The 23299-nt window shown below is 42.7% G+C and overlaps 1 protein-coding gene across 1 annotated transcript; it reads left to right on the top strand.

The window, feature by feature from the left end:
• Window positions 1–1598: 1598 nt before the first annotated feature.
• PTGES3 (prostaglandin E synthase 3) lies at window positions 1599–20571 on the top strand. Its single transcript, XM_054977753.1, has 8 exons — window positions 1599–1917; window positions 10352–10465; window positions 10574–10643; window positions 15519–15617; window positions 17092–17181; window positions 18190–18252; window positions 18675–18699; window positions 19594–20571. Coding segments are annotated over exons 1-8 (483 nt in total). The 5' UTR covers window positions 1599–1915; the 3' UTR covers window positions 19614–20571.
• Window positions 20572–23299: the final 2728 nt, after the last annotated feature.

Raw genomic sequence — 23299 nt, 5'->3', positions numbered from 1 at the left:
TCTTACATTTCCAGCATTTATTAGAAGTATTCAAATTCCCTAGCGCAATCTTCTTTGGTGTCATGTACCAACGATAGATCATTTTATAAATGTTCTCTTTGATATTAATACATGTCGTTGTCTTCATTGTAGTTTTCCACAAGTATTCCCATGCCTCCATTGTTATTTCTTTATTAAAGTTTATAGCCCATTTCGCCATTTGTGTTTTAACTATCTCATCCTCGGTATACCACTTCAACAGTACTTGGTATACCTTGGATATTCTTTTCTTATCTTCTTTAAGAAGGGTCTGCTCTAGTTCCGAATTCTCTATTCGTATACCTCCCTTTACAGAGTCCGAATTATATAAATCTCTGATCTGTCTATACTGGAACCAATCGTAGTTAGGTGATAGTTCCTCTTGTGTCTTTATTCTAAGTTTGGATGCTTCAGTTTTAGTTATTTCTTTATACGTTAAACATTGTTGTTCATTATCAACAGCTCTCGGGTCTATCACCTCATATGGAACCACCCACAAAGGGGTTCCTTCTTGTAGATAAATTCTGTACTTCTTCCAGATTATGTATAAACTTCTCCGAACAAAGTGATGCAGGAACATCGAGTTGACCTTTACTTTGTCATGCCATAAATATGCGTGCCATCCAAATATTTTTTTATATCCCTCTAGGGCTAATAGTTTCTTGTTCTTTAATGTCATCCATTCTTTCAACCAAACTAGGCAGATTGCATCATGATAAAGTCTCAGATTGGGCAGTTGCATTCCGCCTCTTTCCTTTGCATCTTGTAAAACTTTCACTTTCACTCGAGGCTTCTTGCCTGCCCAAACAAAATCTGATATTTTCCTCTGCCATTTTTCAAATTGTTTGGAGTCTCTGATGATTGGTATTGTCTGTAGCAAAAACATTACTCTTGGTAACACATTCATCTTAACTGCTGCAGGCCTACTCCCTTAATGTCAGCTTTGGGGCAGTCCTCGCAGTTGAACTGAAGACTGGGAAAAAATAGGTTTTTTTCTTTTAATGCAAATTGATACAAGGCGTCAGAATTTCTAAACTGAATATACAAGTGATGAATAAGCGTACACGAACTAGTTTAATGTATCTCCATAAGTAGCAGAAGTTGGAACTGACCCCCCTTTTGTTTTAGCAAATATATTCTATGGGGTTTACTCCAAGCAGGTAATATGTGAAAAGAATTACGACCTAAATTCCAACCGCCAGCTGGGGAATTCGGCCACTAGAGAAGGGCGGACGAACAACTTAAGCCGCTGCTTTTTTTTTTTTTTTTTTACTTCCAGCGCATGCGCCTCAGTTCAAAACCTGAAAGCTCGAGAGAGCGAGAACGTGCGCGAAAGACGGCGGAGCGCACGCGCAATCTCGAACGTCGAACCATTAAAAAAGAATCCGAGAGAACGTGCGCGAAAGACCCATTGCGCGTGCGCCTTGAGGTGATGGAAGAGGTGATGGGTTGGAGGAAGGGGAGGGGTTAAAGCGCACGCGCAATAATAAGGAGTCTGGCCGCGTTGGTATGCGCGCGGTTGAGGACGGCGGAGCGGTAAAGGTGGTGGCGGGTGGTGCGCATGCGCTTTTGGCGGAGCGAGTTGGAGTAGTTGATGGCGGAGGGAGGGTATTTTGCTGCGTCACCAGCCGCTTAGAAGCCGCCGTTGAGCGAAGAGGGAGGGAGCGCGCGAGCGCAGTGCTTTGTGGGTAACAGGCCTGAGCCTTTGAGCCCTGAGAAGGAGCCGCCGCCGCCGCCGCCTCGTCCTTGCCGAGAGTCCTCCAGTCGCCGCCGCCGCCGCCGCTTCCCCGACGGAGCCCTTCGGAGAGAGGGGGGGAGAGAGCGAGCGAGCGAAGGAAGGGGAGGACGAGGGAACGAGCGAAGGGCGCACGAGCCGGAGCCGCTAACGCTGTTCGCCATGTGAGTGAGGCGGGGCGGCGTGAGCTTGCTGGGCCGGGAAGGGCCGAAACGCCTCTCGGTTGGTGTGGCGGGAGGGCGGCCGGAAGCGCCCCCGCCCCCGGAGAGCAGTTGAGGAGGGGAGAGAGGCGAGATCGCGCCCCGAGCGTGAATGGCGGAGCCGGGGCCCGACGCGTGGGGTTCGGCCGGGGCCGCGGCTCAAGCGCCGCTGGAACTTGTGAGGGAAGAACCGGTAGAAGTCGCACCCGGGCGGCTCCGGATGACTTCCCCCCGCACAAAGGGCCGCCGAGCACCCCGGGAATCGGAGGGGGTGGCGCGGATGGCGGAGGGTGTAGGGCCTCTTGCCATTAATACCTCAGCCGTGCTTAAACGTCGCCCGCTGTTAATGGGTGCTGAGAAAAAGGAAGCTGTGCACCGAATGCTACCACAATCCTGGAACCATCGTTTCCAACTGTGTCTAATGGCGCTCTCTCCTCAGTATAAAGGTTCATAGAGATTGCAGGCATAGGAGATTTACAATCTGCGTTAGAAAAATGCCGAGAAGTAGGGTTTAGCTGCCTACATACTTGGGGAAGGGAGCCAAACTGGAAGTTCATCTTCAGCTTGAGGGAGGGGAGAATGAGATGGTTTCGGGTGGGTTGGGGGGGTGGGAGCAGATGAGAAGAAGTGCAATGGGTTTTGAAAGTGCTGCCTTTTGGATTTGAGGGATATCCGTGTGTTAATACAGTATAGGCAGGAGTGAAAATGGATCTGGCCTTTTCAGAGATATTTAGGTAAGGGCAGAGGTTTTGCAAATACAGGGTCCTCTAATACTTTAAGGCTATACAGTGATTTCCATTTAGAAGATGTCATAGATGTTCTACGCTATTCTTTAATGTTGGTGTTGGATTAGTGCCTCCACTCACTGATCTTTGTGCACCTAAACAGCTACATACACATGCCATTATGCAAAGATCTCCAGTTGAACAGTTGGTGGTTTTCTTTTTTTTGAGCGCTCAGAAGGTAAATTAAATGGGGGGGGGGGTGGATAACGTGCAACGCAAGAATGAGACCCATGTTCTAAGCATAGCTTAGTGTCAGTAGAAGGGAAATAGATTGAACATGTTGCCTGAAACCCATGATTGTAGTTACATTCTTCATTTGAAAGATCAGTCTTGAAGCATTAAAGATTTAAGTGAAGAAGACGAGAACCTGGAGATGTTTTGACTCTGCACATGCTTTGTGACCTTGATCAAATTGCTGTAAATTTTGTCCTTTAGCAACGATGTTTAAGTGGTCTAGAAGCAAGGCATGCTAATGATTTGACATTGCCTTATGAAGAGTATCACCAATAGGGAATGCCCACCAGTGCATCTTCTGCTAAACTTGTATGTCTGTTACCAATGTGTACCACGGCATGCAAAGGAAAGAGTAATTTTGGGGTTTTTAATCAAATTGATATAACTGGTAGCATATATATATGGTGGCATTGTAGTTGCCAACCAGAACTCATGCATGAGGATCAATTAGTTCAGACACTTCAGTCTGTTATGTTTCAAGGCACTGACCAGAACAGTACCTCTAATGATAAATCTCGTTGTGGTTGATGTTGATTAGAATTCCCAACATACTTGTGTAAGACTTATGAATGCAAGTGAAATTATTAACTGCTGTAACATCATGCTGTCAGCAGTAATCCTCCTGCGGACATATTCATTGCAGGTTTGCATGTACAACGTGTGGCATTAAAAAAATGTTCAGGTGGAACATGTCTCAGGCTTAGCCACTTGTGCCCTCTTACACATGGATTTTCTCCAGTAACTTGATATAACCATAGTTTGTCCAAATTTGACCTAACTAGTTAATGCTGATCAGGATTGTGTCTAAGCCATGATTAGAAGCACAATTTTCATAGTATGGCTTGAAGAAATCTGGATATAATGGCAAACTCTGGTTATTGCAAGGCAAGGAAGGTTCAGTGGCGCCATGGTTTGAAGACTAAGGTATATCCAAATTGAGCTATTAACACCTGTTGATGGGCTGATGGCATATGGTCTTTTGCAGGCACACAAATCTAACCAGCCGGATCAGAATACTGACATTAAATGGGCCAACCAAAACGAAATAATTACCTAGTATAAGGGAACTGGAGGGAATTACTTGTAAGAACTGTTTATATAGTGTTGGCTACTTTAATTAAAGGCAAAAACCCAGTTCCCCATTCCCTCACATAGTGTGACCAAAAACTGAAGCACAAGGCAAAATAGGGATGTATTTCGTGCATAGAGGCCGTGAGAGAAGGCATATACAGATGTGTGTGTGGCAAGGTGTGTTTCTGTATGTGAGACAAAGGTGAAGGGGGTATGAAGCCAATGAAGTAAAGGGTACCATGTGTGTAAGTAGAATAGAGCAAAAATATTTGAGTAAGATATTAAGTTGTTATCCTGCTTGGATCACAGAATGATGGGAGCCACTTCTGCACTGGAGTTTAATTGCATGTTGCTGCTTGTCTTCACTGTTAAGTGGTTTTTATTAAAGGATGTTGCTTGCCCTTGGCCCTTCTGGATAGACCTGGTTATAAATCAAATACAAGTTCATCATACATGAAACCAAATTTGTTTCATTTCACACTATTTCAAAGGTTTCAGGTGGGTGACAATACATTTTTACAAGAAACATGGTTAAACAAATAGATTTATTATGTTTTCCTTTCATAAAACTCCTCAACCAAGAAATGGGTGTTACATATATGGAACAGTAGCAAATATGGAACAGTAGCAGATTTGGTATGTTAAGCATTATCTTTATTTACTTAATTCTGTACCCCACCTTTTCTCTAGTGGAAACTCAAAGTGGCATACATTGCTCTCCTTCCCTTCATTTTTATCCTTCAAACAGCTCTGTGAGGTAGGTTAGATGAGTAATGGCCCACAGCCACCCAGCAATCTTCCATGGCAGAGTAGGGGTTCAAACTTGTATCTTCCTAATCCAGCACTGTAAAAGTTATACCACACTGGCTCACAGGTAGCTAATGGTAAAGATCCAAGAAGAGCTTTTTAATTATTTTTTCTTCTGTCAACATGTGAACTATCTAAATTTATAGACACCTGCCACATTTTTATTTTAGTTGCGTGAACCATGGTTATATCAGAGTGCTTTGGAGCTCATTTGGTCATCAGTGTTCCTGACTCACAGATCTGAATATCTCTAGTAGATTAGAAACATAACTGCATTTTTGCCCCAGATATTTTCATAAGGTTCTGAAACTTTTATGAGGCATGCTGTGAGGTTCTTCTAAAAATCAGTAATTTTTTGAGTTTCCTGAAAGTGATAATGGAGGTCATACTGAATCTTCCCTTGCACTGTTCAGTTGTAAAAAAAAATAGTATAGTTTCTGTGAGTTGAATTAAATGACTTGTTAGTGGTATCCTAATGTGAATCTTTGGCACAAACTATTTCACATTAATTCTTGCCAAAATAACTTAAAGCATGCTTGGGACTTCTTATAATTTTTTGCTTTGTAATGCTGATACTGTAGTAAATTCTCAAGAGCTAAAGTATGTGCCATACCACCAAAATGCTGGGCCCAGGTTCATAGAAGGGAATATTGGCTTGATGAAGAGGAAAATCTGCAGCGAACATGTAGCATAATTGCTTAAAAGCAGGATTTGTTACATGACTCAGATTTTATTGGAAGATCTTAGGAGATTGGAGCATCAATACTGCTTGCCTTTAGTATGAGGATAGCTATTGATTTAAATCGGGGCTTGATGAGTCCCAAGTACCAAGTTGTCACGGCTCCAAAAAATTTCATTGTAGTTCCTAGTATTGTTCTTATTTCAGCATCTCTCAGCATCAGCAGTTCCTGGTGGAAGTCCAAAAGGTTGGACCCAGCCAGCTTTTCCACTAGTGAAAGAGGGAGAAGGGGTTTTTCTTTAAGTATCAAAAGGCCATGTTTAGGATTATGAGACCTGCATGGACAAGTCATGAGGAACAGGGGAAGGAGTTTGGCAGAGATTGGGTGAAAGAAGCTGGCTGGACACATCCCAATGTTTATCATGATGTAGCCAATTATTGCCCTGTGCCTAATCTGGCTTTTCTGGGCAAAGTGATTGAGAGTGCAGTAGCAGACCAACAGGTTTTCTTGGATAACTCATCTGCTCCAGACCCTTTTCAGTCTAGACCCAATTTCAAAACAGGCTACAGGACGGAGATGGCTCTGCTGGCTGTAGTTAACTACCTCCATCTGAATGTAGAGTAAGGCTGTATCTCTTCATTACTGTATTGGATTTATCTGCTGCTTTTTGACACAGTGGACTGTGCCATCTTGTTGAAGTGCCTGAAGTCAAAGGTAGGCATCAAGGGATGTTTGTTGGACTGGTTCAGATCATTTCTCATGAACCAAACAAAGGATTCCCATTGGAGACCAGTTATCATCAGTAGACATGGGCACTAACAGAAAAAAACCCGAACATGGTGTTCGTCGTTCGTGGGGGCCAGCAGGCTCTCCTCCAGGCATCAAGATCCCTACTGCACCACTCCCAGAAACCCTACCTGAGCAGGCAGCAGGAAATGTACCAGTAATAAATAATAGCTTGGCCCCAGAGCCTGGCAGCAGCCTTGGAACTTGAAGGGATAAATCCCTATCCCACCACACACACAGAAAATTCAAGCTCCAATGCACTCACCCTTTCTCTCTAACAGCAGCTGTCTCTCCCTGAAAGTCAGAGCTGGGAGCCCCCCTCCCCCCCATGTCTTTTCTTCTTGTAACAAATTTGGAACTCCAGTCCACACTTGGAAGGAAGACATGCCTGTCAAGCTAAATTGGGGTTTCCAGGGCAACAGTAGGAGTTCAGACAGAGTTCAGACAATCCCTGCCTGAGTTGCCGTGGGAATTGATTGCAGGTGCCAGACTGTCTGGCTTGAGGAACAGCAACCAAGGAGGCTTGCAAGGACCACCTCTTTGTTTAGAATGGGGCCTCAGAACAAGCGAACAGCAGATAGGGCTGTTCATGGGGTTTTTTTTTTAGTTCGTATTGCTGTTCATGCCCATCTCTAATCATCAGTGGGGTTCTCCAGGGTGCAATCCTAACACCCAGGCTCTTCAGTCTCTATGAAAAGCCTCTAGGCTAAATCATTCATAGTGGTGGGGTTGGCTGTCATCAATATGCTGATACTGTTCTATATATCTTTATCCAAAGTTCCTGCCTGGCTGCTGTGGTTAATTGGCTAAAAGTGAATAAATTGAAACTAAATCCTGGAAAGACCGAGGTAATGCTGGTCAGGAAGGTGACGGTCGTGAAGAACACTGCTTCCCACTTTTGATGGGGTTCAGCTGACCCTTGCTTAAAGTGTTTCACACCAGATCCAGGCATAGAACAATTTTGCTACAAAATTAATATAAATCTAACATTACATTAGTTTTTCTGTACTTTAATTGTAAATTAAATCTATTCTTCTATTGGTTACATTAATTTTCCATAGATCTCTGCAGTTCTGAAGAGATTAGAATAAGAATGCAAATAAACCAGAATAGTTAATTTTCTTGGCATAGTGACATCCTTCCATTTCACTATTAATTCCCTATTTAAAGTTGTTTTATAATAATAAAAACAACAACAACAACATTCAAATTATATACTGCCCTTCAGGACGGCTTAACATTCAGAACAGTTTACATAGTATGTCATTATTTCCCCACAACAATAATCACCCTGTGAGGAGGGTGGGGCTGAGAGAGCTCCTAGAAGGTGTGACTGACCCAAGGTCACCCAGCTGGCTTCAAGTGGAGGAGAGGGGAATCAAACCTCGTTCTCCAGATTAGAGTCCCGTGCTCTTGACCACTGCACCAAACTGGCTTGTAAAATTTTTAAAAGGAAGGAAAAATACTTATCCTTCTGTGTCTCATTTTAAACAATAATTGAAACTTTTTGTCTCATGTTTTCATATAATTTCTGTTCCAATATATGATAAAGCTGTTCCAGCAGCTTAGCAATGTCTCTAGTTAATTCTTCCCCCTTCCCATTTGTTTAAAAAATATGTAAGCTTAGAATAGAATAGTAATTATTTTCATGTAAAATCTTTATCTGTAAGGTAGCGTTTAATTTTGCAATGTTACCAGTTCTACAGTTATATATCCCTAAGGTTTGAGTAGAACATCCCCCCTTCAAATTTCATTGCAATAATGTGTAAATCTAAAAGTGAACAAAATGTATTTGCTCAAATAGCAAAGCAGCTGTCTAAATGGTAGTGTTTTGGTCAACATGCCCCCTGGCCTGAGTTAACATTTTAAAATTCCCATCAAGTCTCTTGAATAACACCTAGATATATTGGGAAATTGAAATAAGTGGTCAAGCTGCTTTTCTCAGTCTACAATTTTATCCTCTGAAAAACCATTCAGGTCATGACTTGTACAAAACCAGCTCTTACCTTTGAACTTGGGACTTAAGGAGAAAATAATGGTGCATGGATGAATGCCTTTCATTCTGATAGTTTTCTGTTTTGATTGTGTCAAATAACTTGCCATGCCTGCTTTGTGTTTGTTGATGTCAAGGCCATAGCAACGAAAGTTAACTGTGCCAGGGTCTAACTATGCACTGTTCATTTGAGCTTATAAATTTGTGATTTATTTTTGCTTCCTGTTCATGGATGTTCAAAATATGTACTACAGTATATTTTGTTACCCTGTACTTGTTCCTGGGAACTGGATACTGCATGAGCACTTCAGAGTAGGGCAGGGTTTTCACTGGGTGTGTAACCTGGAAACACTTGTAGAGATGTGAGAGCTCATGTCTAGCTTTGTTTTTCTATAACATTCTTTACAGCTACAGGGATAATGGTCTTTTCTGGGGCTTTATTCAGATATCTGCTTGACCCTGCCCTCTGATTCTTTGGAAATCTTGAGGAGTTAGCCGTGTTAGTCTGTAGTAGCAAAATAGAAAAGAGTCCAATAGCACCTTTAAGACTAACCAACTTTACTGTAGCATAAGCTTTCGAGAATCACAGTTCTCTTCGTCAGATGCATCAGGTGCTACTGGACTCTTCTGTTTTGGAAATCTTGTTACTTCTAAGATTCACTAGCACAGTAAATAGCATCAGGAAGGGAAGGCAAATTATGAAAAACAGATCTAGATGTCTTGGGAATGATTATGCATATATTGCTCAACTACTGAATAGAAACCAACGTATTGCATTTATCATACTGCTGCTTGTACAATATACAACAAGCATGTTAAGTTAAGGTGGTAAACAAAATACATTGGCCATTATTCCATGAATTTTCTGTGTTTCAGTTCAAGCATCTTACTTAGTTGCTAATCAGAAGATAAATACTACTACTTGATAAACTCTGAACTAAGTCCTGGGGAGGTGGGGAATAAAGCAGCTCTGTTAAACACCAGCATGAAATTTAGTTTCCGAACAAGGCATCTGAGCTTGCCGGGCCTTGTGATGATTGGTCCAGTCTTTCTTTGCTGTAGATAACATTGATTGATTGATTAGATTTTTAGCCTGTCCTCCCCACAAACAGGCTCAGGGCGGGTTACAATCATAAATAAATTACAATGGATTACAATGGATAAAAACAATAAAATAACATCTCAGCACAAACATGAATTTCAGTATTCCAGATGGGGCACCCTTCCGCGTTTCGCTGCCCACCATGCACCAAGGAAGAAAAGGGTGGAGGTGTGGGTTGGTGAAACTCTAACTCTCCAAGCATAGCATGGGGAGGGGGGGGGTAGATGAGCCATACGCGCCCTCCCCCCATTGGTAGGAGACCAGCAGGGAGGCTAATTAGATGGATCCCGTGCTGGCCTCAACCATATGCCTGGTGGAACATCTGTGTCTTACAGGACCGCCGAAAAGATCCAAGATCATGGTGGTCCCAAGTGTCTTCCGACAGAGAGTTCCACCAGGTTGGGGCCAGGACAGAAAATGCCCTGGCCCTGGTTGAGGCCAGCCGAGCCTCCCTGGGTCCAGGGACCACCAGTAGGTGCTTACTTGCAGACCTGAGAGCTCTCCGAGGTACATACGGGGAGAGGTGGTCCCTCAGGTATGCTGGTCCCAGTCCGTTTAGGGCTTTATAGGTCAGAACCAAAACCTTGAACCTGATCCGGAACTCCACGGGGAGCCAGTGCAGCTGCTGCAGAGTTGGAGCCACATGTGCCCTGAATGGAATTCCCGTCAGGACAAAAGCAGCAGCATTTTGGACCCACTGCAGTTTCCGGATCAGACCCAGGGGAAAGCCCTGCATAGAGCGAGTTATAGTAATCCATTCTGGAGGACATACTGTGAGTGGCTGGCGGGGAGGGGCAGGGGAGGACAGACAAGCATGTTAATGAAAACACGGATTAGAGAAAAGGGGCATCTTGCCATTAGCACTTAATTAAAGATATTTATTGCTTTGTGGATGTGTTAATTGAATATTTTTTATCTAATTCTTGAATGATCTTTCTAGGCAGCCTGCTTCTGCAAAGTGGTATGACCGAAGGGACTACGTCTTTATTGAATTTTGTGTTGAAGACAGTAAAGATGTTAATGTAAATTTTGAGAAATCCAAACTTACGTTCAGGTAAGCAGAAGCTCTGAAAGGTGACCATAAAAAAATAATTGCGGATTAAAATGCTTCTAGTTTTTAAGACAATGCTAAGAATAATTTTTTTCATTCCTTTCCCTGCAGTTGTCTTGGAGGAAATGATAACTTCAAGCATTTAAATGAAATTGATCTTTATAATTCTATTGATCCAAACGTAAGTTGCCTCCCCTTACAACATGGTCAGTTTCAGCATGTCAAGAAATTGCCAGCTGTATATTGTTAATAAATTAATAGCACAACTTGTTAAATAGGCAGTGACATCAAAATTAGGCGGTTATGGATTGCACTAGATGTTTTGAGAGAGCATGATCTCACCGGAAAGCCAACTGCAACGTGGGGAGAAGTGTTTCATTGTGTGTTCTCAGCTGCTGGTTTTTCAGCTAGTATGACTTGATGACTATGTGTGCTCTATTTATAGAGTTCCAAATATAATCCAGTAGCTGCCCTAAGAGTAATGGTCCTGCAGCAGCATCTGGAGGCACCTGCGGCTGCAACTCTCCAAGCGTAGCATGGGGAGGGGGGGGTAGATGAACCATACACACACACAACCCCATTGGTAGGAGACCAGCAGGGAGGCTAATTAGATGGATCCCATGCTGGCCTCAGCCATATGCCTGGCGGAACATCTCTGTCTTACAGGACCGCCGAAAAGATACAAGATCATGGTGGGCCCAGGTGTCTTCCGACAGAGTTCCACCAGGGTGGGGCCACTCTGTTGCAGCTAAGCAGGCCTGGGTGTGCTCAGTGACTAGCAAGGAGACACCCTGGGTACATTGCTGAGTTCCATGGAAGTGAGTAAGGATAAGAACCTTTACTGAAGGGCAGTGTCCGCAGGTCTGCTTCTCCTTTCCTTTCCAGCTCCTTTGATCCAGTGTTCTTGAGCAGCAGATAAGGGAACTTTATTTCTTTAAGGAAAACATGGTGGAGAGATGCTTGGCCCAGCCAATGTAGTCCTTGGGTCTCCACCAACAGATAGGGAACCATATTGTATTGTCGAAGGCTTTCACGGCCAGAGAAAGATGGTAGTTGTGGGTTTTCCGGGCTGTATCGCCGTGGTCTTGGCATTGTAGTTCCTGACGTTTCGCCAGCAGCTGTGGCTGGCATCTTCAGAGGTGTAGCACCAAAAGACAGAGACGGTGACACTGAGAGATCTCTGTCTTTTGGTGCTACACCTCTGAAGATGCCAGCCACAGCTGCTGGCGAAACGTCAGGAACTACAATGCCAAGGCCACGGCAATACAGCCCGGAAAACCCACAACAATCAGGGAACCATATTATCTTTTAATATGGTAGAAGATAATTTAGTTAAAATAAAGGCAATCCGTAATTTGCGGTAACATTTATAATGAGGACATTCCAGTATCTCATGGGATAGGGATTCAACCTTTTTTCAAAACGCATTGTCAGAGTCTGAGTAAGGTAAATTACAGTATCTCCCATACAAGACTGCTGAGGGGGCATTGTTCAGGTATGCAAGCAGGGATGCTCTGCAATAATGGGGAACTGTTAAGATATTTGATGTAGGCTGGAGTAGTTGGAAGGATGCCAAAGAACTGGGTGGAACATACTCTCCAAGCTCATATAACTGAGCTATGCGTTTCTTGATCATTAGTAAAGATTTGCCTTTCCCAAATCTCATTATATCATCCCTTGGTAGGCCAACTAGATAGTTTCTTGTCTATTTCTTGCATCCAGTGTGAGTAGAATTGGTCTTGATTTAGCTTTCTAGAGCAGACCTTCCTTCTTAATGGACAAAAAGACCTTTAGCCTATGATCATTTCCACACATTCTTAAAGGGATGGCCCACTCACCGAACACTGGCAGCTTTTTCTCTTGATTCCAAACGTCTGTTTTCAAAACGATTGAAACTGTTCGGCTTCCATTTTTTTGGCGCCTTTTCTGGGACCTCAGGACATGTGGAAACGGCCGATGTTTAAATGCGTGCAACCACACTTTGGCTTCAATAGAGCCCTGGCCCAATTCTAATCTTAAGGCTATCCCAGTGATACGTTTTAGGGGTTCCTGTAATACAGTGCAGAAAATGGTAAAGTGGGTGATCTATGTTCTCATTTACTCAGAAAATCCATATTGATACCCCATAAAGGAATTGCAGAATGATTTTCATATTAAATGCATGCAAGCCCCCTGGGATATATTTGCCTCAAGAGAAGAAGCAGCGTTCAGTCGCTGCAACAGAAGGTTTGGTTTTATTTATTGCACATTTAAAATGGGATTGCCAGTTGGGATAAGGATCAAAAACCACACCCCAGGTATGGAAATTTGAAGACTAGTTCTAATTGAACAGTCAGTTCTCCAGACTGATTGGGTAATTCTCTTGGCTTTACAGAAGACTTTAACCTTTGATTTTGAGTAGTTAATCTTAAATTCTTCATGTTCACGGTATTTTGAAAAATGGCTTATTTTGAAAAACAGCTTCTCAGTCCAACCTGAGTGTAGGACATAAGGATAGTGTTATCCATATAGAGAAGTAAAGTTAGTGCCTTTGAGGATAAATATGGATGGTGGAGTTCTGCTGAAGAGAGCACAGCTGCAAGGTCATTCAGATATAAATTGAAAAGTTAGAGGAGCTAAGAGGCAGCCTTGCTTCACTCCTCTATTAGGTGAAAACACTCCGAGTTCCCCCTTTTCTCCACAGTGGACTTGAGCCACACAAGAGGAGTAGAGATTTTTTTATTAGCCAGAGCAATCTTTTACCGATTGAAGTGCACTCCAATTTTCCCCACAGTCTGCTTCTAGGTATGGTGTCAAAAGTTCCCATAAGGTCTATATACCCAACATACTGTTTACATACTGTTATCCATTCCTCTAATTTGCGGTATAAATACGAGGTATACAGCTTTGCCACTGATGAGAGAAGACTAACAGTGCGATAGTTTGCTGGATCTGACTTGAAACCTTTCTTGAAGATTGGGATGATGATGATGATGTTTCCAAATTGGGAGAATCTTCCCCAAGAGGTTGATCTCAGAAAATTGGACCTAGAATCATAACCCATCGTGCTGGGTTAGCCTTGAACAAGTTGTCAGACGTGAAGTCCAAATCAGGAGCTTTCCCTGAGCGTAAACACTTAATCATAGAGATAACTTCCAACTTGGTAGTAGCGGGCCAGGAGGGGAGGTCAATGGGTCAAGTCCCATGGTGTGGAATTTTCAGAGAAGAATATTTCCTTAAAGAATAGCACTCATCCAGAAGCAGAGATACAAAACCGGGATGGGGGATGCTCTTCTACCCAAATTTCTAGAGGTCAATGACCAAAAAAAGCTGGAATCTGTTATTTATTGTGGAAATCAGGAGGCCCCGTGTTCTCTGTGTTTACTCTTTTTTTTCCTGTTTAGTGAATTCCCATACTGATCTTTAAGATACAGCAGTTCCCTTAGAACTCCCAATGTCTTTTTCCTTTTAAATTCACGGTGTTTGCAGTGAATTGCCTTCTTTAGAAATTTGCATTCGCTGTCAAACCAACTATTGAGTCTTTCGGCTTCTTGAATATCTTGAGTATAGCCTAGTGTATAGAGATTCAAAGGTATTGAATAAAAAATAGAGTGGAAATAAAATAATTCTTTAGATTACTCAAGAGGAGTTTTCCCTCCCTTTCCTGAAATTCTTTGGAGTCAAGCAGCTTGATTGCTGCCTCCTCAATAGCCGAAGTCCATTGAATGCAGCATGTACATGCCTGCTTATCAGTTGGGTGGAACAAATGCTTATAGTGCAGGTACAGGGGCTGAGTGAGATTGGAAGGTGGTCCCCCCATATATTCACTTTGACTTTCTCAACTAGATTGGAGTAATCTGCTGTGATTATAAAGTAATCTATCAAACTGGCTCCCTTGTGACCAAAAAAAGTAAAGTAATCTTTTCCATCAATTTCCTCTTTGCATAGAAAAATCAGGTTGAGATCTGCAGCATTAACTGTCTTATCTTTAGAAAATCTATTAGACAAATAGGAGGAAATAATTTCTTCTGGCTCACAGCCTAGCCATCTTAAAACCAGACTTGTCATCTTGACTGATTCTAGTATTGAGATTGCCTGTGGTAAGATTTCAGTAATTAGGGAACTGATGGGTTAAATTATCATAGGTTTCCAAAAAGAAGAACCAGTGGGAGATCAGTACATGTTGTTTTGGAGTTGGAGGTATATAAGTTGATATAACTATAAAGGAAAAATCAGTCAGTTGTATCAGAATGGTCAAAATCGAATTGAATCCGGCCACCACTTCCAATCCAGAGATGTTGAGGCCTCTTGGCCTCCCTCCTTTCTCCCTCTTTTGATCCTCCTTTGAGAAAGTGATATATCCTGGGAACGTTATGGGGCTGCTTAGCTAAGTCTCTTGTATGAAAACGATACCAAAAGTAGATAAAAAGGAGTTCTGGAAAAAAGCATTTGGTCTTCCAACCCGCCATATTCCAGCTTAATATTTTTATATTATTGCAGGGTAGTCATTGCTTCTCTCTTGCTGCCAGCCATCAAAGCTTTTCAGTGAAAGGCAATATGTATCATTAAATGTGCAGTGCTTGAAGATGTTTGTTGTCTTTGATACGGATTAATTTTTCCTATACTAACAAAAGCAAGAGATTCTTGACAGACTTTGGGTGGCCCAACACAGTCTAACATCTCTGGTAAAAAGTTGATACAAGTAAGAGGCTGCTAGTGACAGGGTCCGTTAGATGAATTCCATCCTGGTTGCTTTAGGTTCCTGTATATGCTGAAGCCTAATTCTCATAAACAGATGAAGTGATAAACCCGTTTCTCACCTGGATTGCTGGTTGGAGCTCACATGGTTTGAGTACTCACGCATGCACACATGAGCCTGGATTGTCCAGGAGAAGGATACAACTGCCTTGATGTAGTGGGTTTTCTGTAGCCAGAATTGGGAGGGATGTGAATACAGATGCAATCAATCGCCTGCAGTAGGGCAGTCTACACCAGAGTTGCTATCTTCATTTTCTTTATGAGAGGTGGTCTGTCTGTGTTAAATTCTTTCTTCTCCCCTCCCTTTCTCCCACCCCAGGAATCCAAGCATAAAAGAACAGACAGATCTGTCTTATGTTGTTTACGAAAAGGAGAATCTGGCCAATCGTGGCCACGGTTAACAAAAGAGAAGGCAAAGGTATGTCTTGTTTCATTGTACAGTTCTAGTCTGCATTTCAGTGTTTTTGAAACTGTGTGTATTTAGCCTCTTCCTGTACCTTTCAGTTTTGGGGTCACTTACCATCTGTTCTGCGCTTGAGAATCCAGAGATTCTCACAACCCATTCCAGTACATAAGATCTGTGGATTTGGGTTTATGGCAAGGAACAGATGGGTCGGTCCCACGTTCCCTTACAGACAAACAAGCCTTTCACACTCCCTGTCACTCGCCCTAAACCTTCCTTCCCATTTGGGGCTTCCCAGGCAAGTAAAGGCCCAGAGGCCATCACCACATGCTTACCTGTCTAGCCTCTACTACAGCAGGCAGAGAGCCCTCACCCAAATCCTCACAGAGTCCCCTCTCTCCTCTTCCAGAGGCTCCATCAGACAGGCTGCCCCTTCCCTGTCGGTGCCTCCTTTCACCCAGCTACAGCCCAGGGCTGTTGGGGAAAAGGGAACTCAGAAGTTGCTTTCCCTCGGTATAAGCTGCCACCATTTAATTTGCTAGGCCCATTGGGCATGACCAGAGCGTGTGTATGTGAGAGAGAGGGAGAGAGATATTTCCCCTCAGCTAATGATTTCAGGCCAGCCAGGGTTAAACAAACAAAACTAATCTTTTTTTATAAGAAGGAACATAGGAGCGAACGGATTTTAAACTAAAAACTATACTGGAGTTCAATAGGGAAGATGTCAGTATAAAGGAACAGGAGGTATCGGTATAAAAGAACAGGGCCCTTTTCACACTACTCACCGGCTTCCGAAACGTTGCGAGATGTAGCGCAAAAAACGCGGAAGATAGCGTCTTCTCGCACGAGTTTTGCGCGATAACATGCAAAACTTGCGCGAGAAGACGCTATCTTCCCCTTTTTTTGCTCTGCATCTCGCGACGTTTCGGAAGCCGGTGAGTAGTGTGAAAAGGGCCCAGATTAACAGCCAGCTGTCTTCCGGCTGCCTCCTTTAGCAGCACCTCAAGCCCTTCTCCCCCTCAGTCTCTTAAAGAGCCTCCTTTCCCCTCCAGTGGGGACACACACTGATTGGCCCAGCATTCTGCGCACTCCCATTGGCTGTCTCTCAGGAGAGGTGTTGCTGGGGCCAGTCCTGTCTGTCCCAGAGCGATTTACCAAACACTGGTATGAGAGGAACAGAACAAGAGAGCTATAAACACACACCAGTCCCACAGGGAGATACTAAAACAGGTCTCTGGAGAGTGGGAGATACATATTTTCTAAATAGTTTTTCTGAGCTTTTCTTCTCCAGTTGGGTTGAGATGATAAGGGCAGTTTAGGGAACCTGTTCCAGTGTGCATCAGTGAAGATCCAGTAGGCAGTCCACATGTTTGGACCTAAATGGTGGGGAGGAAGCACTTTTTTCAGTGAAGGCTACCAGGAATTTTCCACCCCCTACCCCTATGAGTAACTTGTATGTTTACATATGTATGTATATATACACACACAGCTCAATTGGCTCAGTGTGGACTTCAACAACTGGAAAGACTGGGAAGACGACTCTGATGAGGACTTGTCCAATTTTGATCGTTTTTCTGAAGTAAGTGGAATATTCCCAAGTTAATGATATTACAAACCTTCCTCTCACTGTACATAACATCCAGTCTGGCTGAAATGACAGGACAGATGTCTTTATTCCCATGACCCTGTTACAGCATTTCACCCTGAAATTCATAGTGGGCAACTTACATTAGTACACCATACAGATTTCTCATCATGATCCCAAAACACAGCAAAACTTCACTTACAATGGTTTTCTGAAGTACATATATATGGTGAGTATACATACTTAAGATAATATAGCTCCCAGGCATAGTAAAATCACATAGCAAAAGTTCATGGAAAACAGCTTTTTCTCAAACTACAAAGCTGCTCTGTGACCCGGAAAGCTGCAAAGTATTCCTTCTTGATGGTGGAATAATTATTTTCCCTCCGTAATAGCTACCTGCTCAGGAAAGCCACAGGACGGGGCAGCTGAACCACCCCTTCTTCCATCAGCACAGCTCCCCCCAGTCCACTCTCAAAAGACTCTGTGCTGAGAACTAAAAGACTTTTGAAAATCTGGTGCCTGAAGGATTGGCACCAGATCCTGTCTTCTAAGAGTTTCAAATGCCTGTTGACACTGTTCCATCCAGGCTACCTTGTCTGGTTGGCATTTGTGACAGATCAGTTAAAGGGGCGGCATTCTCACTGTAGTGAATGACAAAGTATCCATAATAACCTGCTGTCCCCAGAAAAGATTGGACTTGCTTCTTGATGTGGAAATAGGCAACTTTTTAATTGCTTCCACTTTAGACACACACAGCTGTATTTTCCCCTGCCCCAACATGTGTCCCAAGCACGTAATGTCTGGTTGCCCAATTTGGTACTTGTGGACTCTTGGGGTGAGCCCAGCCCTCTTCAGGGTGCTGCTAGACTTGTCTCTATGTGGGTCGAGTGCTCTCTCTAGGGGTGATGGTCCCCTCACCCACAAACTCTCATTTGGGTGCTTGATTTCAAACTGAAAAATGACAGGTATTCATGGAAGACTCTGTTTCTTATCATCTAGATGATGAACAACATGGGTGGTGATGAAGATGTAGATTTGCCAGAAGTAGATGGAGCAGATGATGTGAGTAGTTTCCCTCTACTAGATAATGAACGTAAATGTCCTGAATGCCGTTGATGTCCATTGTTGCCGCACACTGATATTTATCATCCCTCGAGTATTATCAGGATTTGTTACATTCCTGTTTCTAAACTCTGTTTATGATATTTTTCCAGTAGATTGCAGCATCAAACACATACCTTGAAACACAATTGCATGTACCTTTAGAATCCAATTCTCAAATTTCTTTAAAATGTTTATGTATGGGTTAGTTATCTAAATTTGGTCTCTGAGGTTTTGGTCTTTAAAAGTTCCAGATATATAGATACTCCTTTATGTAGAAGCTCCAGAGTAAACTGCTTGGATCTTTTGTAGATTATTTCAAAGTAGTGGCTATAGGAGCTGGGAACTGGTATGTTTACTAACCTTTTAACTTTCTCATTTAGGATTCACCAGACAGCGACGATGAAAGTAGGTTGTTTACTTGTATTTGCTGTATATTTCTGGTTGATTTAGGCAAAAGTGACACTCGTGAATATTTTACTCATGAATATGAATAGTGACTTGTTTGCTGTCTTAGATCTTTGTATGCCATTAAAGGCATTTGAATTGAATTGAATTGAATTGAATTGAACTTGTATTACAAGGGGAAGAGAGCTTCATGAGTGAAGGCAGGGCCTCTGCCTTGTTTTTTTAGGTGCCTACTGCTCCCAGTTGGTTTTGACTTAGGAATGGAATGTCTGATTCCTCAGTGTCCAAAGGCACTGGGAAATATTTTATCTAAAATGCCATAATTACGCCTTCAGTGGGATGGAAGAAAAATTATGAACCTTTATATTACATTGCTGCTCTCAATATTAGGATTCTTATCTTGATTCTACTCTCAAATTGCTGCCAGTTTCAATTTTAGCAATTGCTTGAAGAGGGGTCTGCAGTAGTGTTACCTCAAAGGGGGAAAAATGGTTTACTGCATTTATATCCCACTGATGAGCTATAAAGTCCTATAAGTAGCTTACACTTTAAAAAAGCTGCTCTCTCTCTCCTTTTAATATTTTAGTACTTGTTGCTGAGTAAATGTTCTCGCACCTCCTCCTAGGGCTACAGATCTTTAATGTCTTGTAGGATAAGGAGGGAGGATTCTCCCAGCATGAGAAACCATTAGAATTAGCCAGCCAGCCAGTAAATGCATAGCACCGTTAATGTGTATGTCCACGCCGTAACTTATAGTGGAGATTATTATAATCAAATCTTTGAGGGTGGTTTGACCTCATCTTGGACAAGCGTGAGCCTTTTTTTCTTTGAAAACTGGCCATAGTGCATTAGTACTGTTGCCTTACAGTATTCGATGTTGATTTTATTTTCCAGAAATGCCAGACCTTGAATAAGAAGAAAAAAATGACATCGTTGGGGGTTTGGGGGAAAGAAGTTCATCACAACATTTCATAATTGAGACAAGAATTCCTGAGTTGATAGCTCTAAAGGCAGAAAATGCATCCTTTAACTCATCTTCAACCTGTTTTAAGCAGCTTCACTGATTGGTGCGTACCATTGTTCAGGGCAGTCTTAAGTTATGTGAGGCAATAAATGATATGCATGAATGTTTTCCAGACTTCCAAAAACAAAAGAAACCAATTGAGGTATAGGCAGATGATACAAAACAGTTGCAATAAAAGGGTTTACAGCGCCTCTTTGCCTCACCATAATACAATGGGAAAACTCTCAATTTACATGAAGTGGTAAATTTGTGCTTTCCCCCTCAGATTGTGGACTGCAGATAACTTAAGTTTCAGATTTTATACCTGGAACAGAACTGGCTGAAGCAATGTTTTAATTGGCTTTCAAAATTAAACTGGTAACATGCTGTACCTCTAGAGGTGTCTTTAGGGTATGTTCCACTAATGTTTAATGCTCTTCACTTGTTGTATTTAATCACTAGTTAGTGTTCAAGATATCCTAGCTAAAACTGTCAACCCCTTAAAACTTAAAATGGGTGAAGCCTGTACATTTGGTTGTTTGATCCTCAAAGCTCTTGTATCTCAATACGGCGGGGTTAAGAGCCTGTACGTTGTTGCTTGTCAATCTGTACATTTAGACCAAATTGTATTTGCACTGTTGGTATGAAAGCGAGTGACAAAATGTTAATACACTATTGGAATTTTTTTTGGTTTTTGACCAGCTTATGATAAGCCTGAAAACCTCAATTTGTGTTCAAAGCAGTGGGGATTTTTTAATGTCTACATTATTTCTAATAAACTGTTGAAGATTCCATGGCTGTCAACTGTCTGGCTGGCTGTAACTTCATGTATTCTTACTATTTTGTTGGAATGAAATACTTTATTTCTAGCTGGAATGATAGTGTGGGATTATTTCATCTGTTTGATGGAAGAAAGTTGTAATATTCCCAAGCAAGCATATAAAAAAGGAAAATAGGATCTGTAAGTTGTGGGTACGCTGAGAGCAGTTTAAAGAAAGTGTTGTGATTTGACTAAAATAAAAAATTTTTGTCCTCCTTTAAATCTTTGCGCTTCTGCATTTGACACTTTGATCTCTGAAATGTAAATGTTCCTAAATGAGTGTGTGTGTGTAACTGGCCTGGGCCACTCAGCAGTTTGCAAAAGACGATTCGGCTGCCTTGGGTGGATTCAGGAGAGTGCAGAATATAAATGTTTTAAACAGAAGTTAAGAGTGTTGTAGGCAGTAGAAGTGCTTCTCAGTATTTAGAATAAAGGTGATAAAATTGTTAGAAATTGGGAAAATTTTCTCTTGTGTAACAGAAGCTAGGCTTAAAAGTTGATGAAGTAAGACATTGGTGTCAAGCCTATTGGTTATCCTGACTACCTAAATCATGATCTGCCCAAATTAACCATAGAAGAGTCTGTTGAACTGAGATAGTAGGTAATCTTGTAGTAGTCACTTGTGTACAGAAAATGAGTCTTATGCCCAATGGATGGCAGGTGATCACTTGTCTAATTGTCATATAGAATCATAAAATCATAGGGTTGGAAGGGTCCTCTAGGGTCATCTAGTCCAACCACCACAATGCAGGAAATTCACAACTACCTCCCCTCCCCACACACCCAGCGACCCATGCTCCATGCTCAGATGATGGCAAAACACCGTCAGGATCCCTGGCCAAATGAGCCTGAGGAAAATTGCTACCTGACCCCAAGGTGGTGATTGGCCTTACCCTGGGCATGTAAGAAGGGATCATGAGAACTCAGCACTGATGTAACCCTTCCTGCCCTCCCTCTCATGATCTGCTCAGGTTCACAGCATTGCTGTCAGACGGCCATCTAGTCTCTGCTTAAAACCCTCCAAAGGAGAGCCCACCACCTCCCGAGGAAGATTGTTCTGGTCCGATCTTCTGGAGCAGCAGAAAACAACTCCATGCCATCCTCTATATGACAGCCCTTCAAGTACTTGATGATGGTTATCATATCCCCCCCTCAGTCGTCTCCTCTCCAGGCTAAACATACCGAGCTCTTTCAACCTTTCTTCATAGGACTTGGTCTCCAGACCCCTCATCATCTTCATTGCCCTCCTCTAGACATGTTCCTGCTTGTGTCTATCCTTCTAAAATTGTGGTGCCCAAAACTAAACACAATACTCTAGGTGAGAGCAATACTTCTCGTGATCTGGACACGATGCTTCTGTTGATCCAGCCCAAAATTGCATTTGCCTTTTTAGCTACCACATCACATGCTGACTCATGTTCAGTGTATGGTCTACTAAGACCCCTAGAACCTTTTCGCACATAGTACTGCCAAGACATGTCTCCCCCATCCTATAATTATGCCATGGATTTTCCTACCTAAATGCAGAACTTCGCATTTATCTCTGTTCAGATTGTTTTAGCCCAGTTTTCAGCCTGTCAAGATCATCCTGTATCCTGACTGTCTTCTACTGTATTTGCTACCCCTCCAAATATAGAATCATCTGCAAATTTAATAAGCATTCTTTCTGTTCCTTCATCCAAATCATTTATAAAAATGTTGAACAGAACAGGTCCCAGGACCAATCCCTGAGGCCCTCCACTTGTCACTCCAAGAAGATGAGGAACCATTAACAAGCACTCTTTGGGTATGATCTGTCAACCAATTACAGATCCACCTAACAGTAATAGGATCCAAACCATATTTTACCCAACTTGTCAACAAGGATATTATGTGGAACCTTGTCAAAAGCAGAGGAGTTAGCTGTGTTAGTCTGTAGTAGCAAAATCAAAAAGAGTCTAGTAGCACCTTTAAGACTAACCAATTTTATTGTAGCATAAGCTTTCGAGAATCAAGTTCTCTTCGTCAGATGCATGGTACAGAAACTGGTCAAATATAGAAGAGGAGAGGGAAGGAGAAGAGAGAAGATGTAGTTGGGAGGGGGGGGAGAGGGATGGTTCCATCAAAAGCCTTACTGAAATCAAGAGAATCTACATTTACAGCATTCCCCTGATCCAGCAAGGTAGTAACTTTCTCAAAAAAAGAGGTTAGTCTGACATGACTTGAGAAACCCATGCTGGCTCTTAGTAACCACAGCCATCCTTTCTAAATGATCAAAGACTACCATGAGCCTACCATGTCCTTGCTCTTTTTCTTACTTTGAACATAAGCAAAGAACCCTTTTGTTGGTTGTTGTGGGTTTTCCGGGCTGTATTGCCGTGGTCTTGGCATTGTAGTTCCTGACGTTTCGCCAGCAGCTGTGGCTGGCATCTTCAGAGGTGTAGCACCAAAAGACAGAGATCTCTCAGTGTCACCGTCTCTGTCTTTTGGTGCTACACCTCTGAAGATGCCAGCCACAGCTGCTGGCGAAACGTCAGGAACTGCAATGCCAAGACCACGGCAATACAGCCCGGAAAACCCACAACAACCATCGTTCATCGGCGGTCTTCCTGTGCAGTCCCACATGGGACTGCGCACGCGCAGGCCTGCCGATTCCGGAGATTTTTATAGCTCTGAGCCACTAGGGGGCGCCCCAGCCTCCAAACGCGCATGCGCAGCCGTCTTTTCCCGCCGAAAAACGGCTCCTAAGAGGCGGGGCACCCCCGAAGTCCCCTCAGTTCCTCTTTTGTCGCCGACTG

The sequence above is a fragment of the Eublepharis macularius genome, chromosome 4 (genome assembly GCF_028583425.1).
Source record: "Eublepharis macularius isolate TG4126 chromosome 4, MPM_Emac_v1.0, whole genome shotgun sequence".
In the NCBI taxonomy this organism is placed as follows: Eukaryota; Metazoa; Chordata; class Lepidosauria; order Squamata; family Eublepharidae; genus Eublepharis; species Eublepharis macularius.
This window is presented reverse-complemented; position numbering and strand designations above follow the sequence as displayed.

Coding starts and splice junctions, on each gene's coding strand:
- PTGES3 (XM_054977753.1), top strand. Junction 10,644..15,518: donor ATAATTCTATTGATCCAAAC/GTAAGTTGCCTC, acceptor CTCCCACCCCAG/GAATCCAAGCATAAAAGAAC. Junction 17,182..18,189: donor ATTTTGATCGTTTTTCTGAA/GTAAGTGGAATA, acceptor CTTATCATCTAG/ATGATGAACAACATGGGTGG.